This window comes from Morone saxatilis, unplaced genomic scaffold, assembly GCF_004916995.1.
Source record: "Morone saxatilis isolate NCDOM2014 unplaced genomic scaffold, NCSU_SB_2.0 Contig22, whole genome shotgun sequence".
NCBI lineage: Eukaryota > Metazoa > Chordata > Actinopteri > Moronidae > Morone > Morone saxatilis.
Window position 1 is genome coordinate 14,648,012 of NW_023339785.1, and position 6,783 is coordinate 14,654,794.

The 6,783-nt window shown below is 39.3% G+C and overlaps 2 protein-coding genes across 2 annotated transcripts in view; one reads left to right on the forward strand and one right to left on the reverse strand.

The window, feature by feature from the left end:
- LOC118333996 (protocadherin gamma-C3-like) overlaps positions 1-6,783 on the forward strand; it is a 54,586-nt gene that overhangs the window by 9,232 nt on the left and 38,571 nt on the right. The gene's annotated exons all lie outside the window — the stretch shown is intronic.
- LOC118333301 (protocadherin alpha-C2-like) overlaps positions 3,491-6,783 on the reverse strand; it is a 22,602-nt gene continuing 19,309 nt past the window's right edge. Inside the window, exon 4 of the mRNA XM_035668880.1 lies at positions 3,491-6,684. Coding sequence (XP_035524773.1) covers positions 6,377-6,684 — 308 coding nt within the window. The 3' untranslated portion in view covers positions 3,491-6,376. The remainder of the gene's footprint in view (positions 6,685-6,783) is intronic.

Sequence of the window (6,783 nt, forward strand, 5' to 3'; positions counted from 1 at the left end):
CCATTGTATAGATGCATACAGGTTGTTTACTGACAGATGGAGAAATTAAGCAGGGAAAACAACATCTCTAAAGGAATATTTAATCTTCTAATTTACTGAATGAACTCTAAAAGCCTATATATTTGCCAAGATCTCCAATTAAAATCATCTGTAAGCTGAATTCAAACATCAAGGAAAAGTAATATCTTAGGAAATCAATTTGAAAAAAGCACAACTGAAATCAATCCTTCAGTCACAAGCAAAATAATGATACTCAATATTATAATTTTAAAATAAATCACAGTTTGGAAAAGCCTCAAATCGTAATACAACAATAAGCATACATTGAAAGTCTAACTCACACTTTCTTTTGTAAGTAATTCTGATTATCAACTTAGTGAAAGTTAAAAAAGGATGTGCCAACTAGTCTTTTCATAAAAACCCTTTCTAGTTGTTAGTTGTACCACTACCATTACGGACTCCAAACGTGCTGTAATACTTTGACCAGGAGATGGCGCCTACTGCTCAGCACTCCTGCACAAGTGTTGCAGATGGGAGTGAATGTAAACGTTGAAGTAGTGCCATCGTGTAGTATTTTCAAATAGTAACGTTTAATAACATGTGGTCACAGTTCCCCTGACATTGTAAACCCACAAACATCGACGTCCAATGCTGTTAGATTTAGGTGAAAATGATCGAGCGCTTCAGGCAGGGACCGAAGACATATACGTCATACACGCGCTGCATCATGGTGGGCGAAGTCTAATTCTGTTACATTCGCACATGCCATTGGCACACTAGCCTATCAAATGACCTCTGCATTGTGACCGCAATATTTTAGTGTCTTAAGCGTCTGCAGGCAGAGATTATTACTTTGGACAACAGTTATTGTTTATGCAAATCTGTTCTCGCTTCCTATAACCCTCATTAAGTCACACTTAATGCAAAAGGTTTGCAGTCTGCATATGCATATAGAAAACCATCTAGGCAGGTGCGAGAGTATTTAATGTGTAGCTTTTAATTGCCAGTTCCTCCCGCAGCCTCGTTAGAGCTTATATCTTTTTAATATAGATAGATAGATAGATAGATAGATAGATAGATAGATGTGTATTTATTAGTTTGCCTCGTCCTTTCTCCAAATAAACCAAATAAACTAAACTAAGTTTGGGGTTAAATCTCACAAAATCAAAATGTATTATTTCATTGGCTTTTTTTTTTTCATCAATTTTTTTCTGGGCATATTTTTTATTTTTTTTGCTGAAATTGTTCAAAATGGTAGAAACTTCAACACAGTTTTTATTTTAAAATAATGTTTCACTGAATGCAAACTCCATCACTTATTCATTTCTATTGAGGCTACCAGTAGGCCAATTAAGATCATTTACAGTAATCATGACAGGTTGAAACAGATTTACTTAATTCTAAATCTACTGTCTGTCCTTGTTTCATTAACTCCTTTGCACTTTCGCATGCTCACTGTGTTTTTACAGTGTAATGTGCAGTGCTGTTATTGCCACAGGCCATAATTGCTCTGCACATTAATCTCTCCATCTTCATCGTGTCTTCTTCCAAGTCTCTCAATCTGCCTTCCTCAGCAGGATGATGGTTGTGCTGAGTCACTGCAGCTGGCAACATCACCAGCCAACACACCCACTAAGACAAACACATGCACACTTCAGTTCCAGTGTACCCTGATTTGGCATATGCTTAATTTGTTTTATAACGCGTTTAAAGACACCATTCACATTATTAGACCATTTAAGTTATTTATATTTTACTATTTTACCTTCCTCTCTTAGTTAATTCAATACACATTGCATAAATGAAGGTAGACTTGTGCACTGCACAATATGGTCTATGTTTATGTTGTGTTTAAACTGTTTTACATTTACATCTTCTCTGGACTGCACAGCTTTTAAAGAGAGTGAGCACTGCTCTGCTTGCATGGCTCTGTTCACTCTGCCATAATATATATCCATATTCATTAGCCAGAGATTCACTGTTCTGCAGACCAAACACTGCAGGCTCCTTTTCTGCATACTGAGCCAGTTTGCTTGTTTGTTAATTTGTTTGTATAACTCAAACGAGCCAAAATTCAGAAAGACCAGAGCACATTTTGTGAATGCTCATGGGAATATGTAATTGTAGGCATTTTAAATGTGTGGGTGTTAATGGTTTTTATTAAAGTGTTGTTCTTCCATGGATCCGCTGTTCTTAACAGTGAAATGTCAGTGAGGAGTCTGAGACATTGTTTTTGTTGTTGCATCATCCAATCAGCAGCCATACTCATCTGCTGTGTGTGACATATGACAGGACACACACACCCACACACACCTTGATCTCATCCTGGGCACCCCACTGTTTCAACCATCCTGTGTTAGCCAAGTATATAAGGCTGTTGCCATAGCGACTGTTCCCAAAATAGCTGTAACCATAGAGACCATTTTTGTCTGTCCCCTGGAGAGAATGGGATGTAGCATTTTCGCAAGCAGTTTTTTTTTTTTTTTAATACTTGAACTCTTGAACCTTTCTCACTGCCAGATGAAAGCTGAAACTGGAGAGAGGGAGACTTTATTAACTTTATATATTTCAAGAGCAGCATCTCTACAGAGATACAAGAATTCACAAACATGTCTATGTAACTCTCAACCTTGACTAAATCTGAAATTTTGTTTATTCTAAACAAATTAAATAACAAAATTGGAAATCTGTTGCAGTTGCTAAAGCTCTAAATGACAGTTTAGGAAACTATTGAGCTGGGGGCCTGAGTAGCTGACTGAATACAATTATTGATTATCAATGCTGCATTCTATCTAGGCCAGCATGACTGATGTGTCTCTATTGTGATATTTTTTTCTAAAAATTCACCCACTGGGATATAATAAATCTACTTAGCCACTCTATTAAATTATATTGCTTCTGGAAGCTTCCTTTCACAAGGGACTGTTTGGACCATCTGTGACCAACAAGGACAAATGAGGCATTAGTGCTGGGCACATCATTCTGCCTGTGTCTCTCATATGAGTGCTTTTCAGTGCAGAGAAAGAAGTTGAGTGCAAGTATGTGTGATAGAGGAGAGCAGACTGTGAATAGGTTATCAGTCCTGCCCTCTCAGATGTGAAGAGATGTACTCTTTCTCTCGCTTACTGATTCTTTCTTTCCCACTCTTCTGCAGTGTTACACTGACCCTTTTTTTCCACTCTCCTGAGATAAAGGGCCCTGTAAAATAAGTACAAATTCTGATACAGATTTTTAATTAAGGTTTTCATTACATAAGGCTGTCCTTTAATTAAAAATAGTCTTATTCATTACAGATTATTTCAAAAATACAGATTAACTGTGTACTCAACAAAGCTAATATGTAAATTCCACCATATTCAGTATTTTTACTCATTTTGGGCAGTCAGTTGATTTGTAATAAATAACTGATTAGATTATAATACATTTCTTCAAATTAAAGAAAAAGGCCAAAACACACACAAATTCCCCCAAGACAATAAATTCACATTTCTTTTTAAGAAAGAAAACTTTATTAGTGATTTATAAACAAAACACATTACCACTGTATCCATTTAGGTAAAATAAAAAAAGTCTGAAAATAAATGAAATAAATGAAATTCACTACTTCACTGTCACAGTTGATGAGCGGGTGTACAAAAAAGGTTTTACAACAGATCTGGGCTAGTCCAGTTAGGACAGCACATTGCCACCATAGTTCACCACCATACATTGGGAAAGAATGACAGCATGAACGCTCACTAAACACAAGCATACACTACATATACGTTTTTTTACACTGGAATATTTTTTTTTCAGTCATTTTGTCTTTTTTTTAGAGTGAAAGGAAAGTGATAGCTCATCATAGGATCATACATATTTCAGTTACAATATTACAGTGTTAGTTAGATCGTCATGTCAAAGCCGGACACAGAGTGTGTTTTTTTTTTTGTTTTGTTTTTTTTGCTTTGCTTGTTCTCAAAAGCAAAAATCATAGTAAAAGAAAAAATAATAAACTTGCGTTGAAAGGTATCACACTATAGCATTTACAAAGATCTAAAGAGGTTTAGTGGATGCCATACAACATCTGTGGAGCGTGAAGATTGTAGTACATAGATGTTTGGCACAGAAGTACATACAAATATCTCCTGTGCGAGTAATGAAGAAAAATGATAATACAAAAGAATAAAATCATAGCCATCTATCTATTTATATATATATTTCTCTATATAGTATGTGTTTCCTTAGAGCAGTACATGCAGCAGCCACTTAATGGAGTGACGTCATACTGAGCCGCAAAACTTTGGGGACGTGGCAACAAGTTACAGGCAGGGGAGGGGAACCAACAGAAGCAGGTCTTGAGGCATGTGTGCGCCCCTTTTTCAAAACCTCCTGAGAGAGGATTGGTGGGATACAGCTGCGGGATGGGAATCCCTAGATGCCCGTATTTTTAGCAGATTTCAATTACTTATGTAGAGACAATCTATGAAAACTCTACGCTACATTTACAGCGTACATAAAAGCTAATATGTGACTCAACGATCCTAAACAATCAATTTGGAGAACAACGTTCTTCTCTTATACATCGAGTGGGAGGGCCAGCCCATGGCACCTGTCTCCTCAATTTATCCCAGTCCTCCACCCCTGTAATCTGCTTCATCCCACCTGGTCCTCTCTCATCAGTGGCTACAAACAGGAAATGAACAGTGTTCTGTAGTACTCGAAAGTTAAAAGCACTGAACCGTTGTGCACTTAGAGAGACATCTGACAAGAGTTCAGGGCACAGACCCCCGACTGGGCCTCCCCAGGCCTCATCCACATTACTCCATGCTGTTCTCAGCACACCACAATGTTCAGAGCAGGCCATTCTCAGGATGGATCCTGAGCAGGGGGTCAGAGCAGGGGTTAGGTGCAGTGTCTGAGGGTATGTAGGGTGGGCGTGACACGCACAAAGCAGTTAAAGCTATGAGGAAGAAAAAAGAAAAAAAAGCCAGAGTATGTAATAGTGAATCTCTTTAGAGAATAAATGAAAACAGAACAAGTTCACAGACTTCATCATCACATGAAGAGGCAGTCAGTGGGATGGGTGACCATGGGGAAAAAGGCCGTTGGGGTAGGAGAGGACGGCTCGTGGCAGCTTGGGGCAAGTACAAGCAGGTGAGCAGTTGTAAACTCAAGGTATCAGGTAAGGACTGGTTGCTACCAAACATTCAAAGCAGAAAGCATTAAGCTTTTGCTGCAGCAGGGGGAGAAGAGAAGGTGTTATCAAAATCTCGAAATTCTCCTAATATTCTGTAAGGTTTCATCAGAGTCCACTGACTGAAAGCGGATTCACAAGCCAGCTCAGCTGGACTCTCCCATCTGTGATCCTCAGGAGAATGTGAGGTTATCTATCCATGTTTCCGGTGCTCTCTGCATTCCTCAGTTGGGATTCTGGTTGGAGATGAAGCTCTCTGTGTCCTTCAAATGCAGTGAGCAAATGCAGAGTGATTGCAAAGGATGATGCCTCCATCCTGAGAGAGTTGATGTACACATGCGCACCGCATAGGCGACTGTGCAGGGCAAAAAAGCTTGCAGTGTCTAGTTTTGAGCACATTTCTTTGATGTCAGTTGATGTTCTCTCCTTTTTTTATTTATTTCCCTCTCTCTAGGTCTCAAGTGCTTTCCGTGTCTACTTTGTCATGGTAATTGTATGTATGTGTTTGCATGTTTGAATGTGTGAGCATGCGCGTGTGTGTATGTGGTTTCATTGAGATCTCAGGAAACACTGTTGGTAATTACCAGAGGAGTCTGCAGCAGTGTCATGTTAGCCTTAGTTTCAGTGACTCTCCTCCTGTGCTATTTACAAGTAATGTGTGTCCAGCTCCAGATGACATACATCTGTGTCAATCTTCTTCGTCTTTCTTCTTTTCCTTGGCTGGCACAGAGCTTTTTGTTGTTCTTGTACAAAGTATTTGTGTTCTCTCAGAGAGAATGGTTTACACATCATAGTTGGGGAGGGGGTAAGACAGAGGTGCCAACGTGCCCAGTGGGTTACAGGAGAAAAAAATTCAAGACGAGGGCAAAGAGTGGTACTTCCTTTTTGGAAAAAATGACTGACATGAGTTGACTCGGGGTTTATAGGCACATAGGGGCGTGGAGCAAAATCAATCATTTTATTGTTTATCAAGGCAAGATCAATAATTTACCTCAGTAAGGGACTGAAGGTAAAATAAATCTTGGTAAGGCCAGGTTCATAAAGAAAGAAAGAGATTTAAAATATTATCAGTGAAAATAGGTAATAATGAAATTGGAAAATCTATAACAGTTTCCACATTTTCTTTTTGCCCAGTGGACTTTGGTTGGTACCTCTGTTTTAACAACGCCCTTTTCTTCTTTGCTATTTTCTCTTTCTGCTTCTCTACTCATCTCCATCATCCTTCCCCTTATCCTTCTTGTCTTTCTTCTCCTTCTTCTTCTTCTTTTTCTTCTTGGCCTCCTCTTTCTTTCCAAAGGTGATGAAATCGCTCTTGTCGTCCTCTCCTCCCTGGTTCTGTCTGATGGATATTATGGCGGGGGAGCCAGGGATGATGAAGGCTTCTGGGGGAACCTCGCCAGGTTTCAGGTGCTGTGGGGGTGCACCAGGACCACCGGGGCCATAGCGAAAGTGCCAGCTGTTGCTGTCTACACCAGCACCCATTGGGGGGGACACCTCTCCCCCTTCAGCATCTGGAAGAAACACAGGGGGATGGATGATCGGTTATTATTTGCTATTTATTTGCTTCAAACAGATGTGGTTATTAAAATGGACAAATGTTATGATTTTCC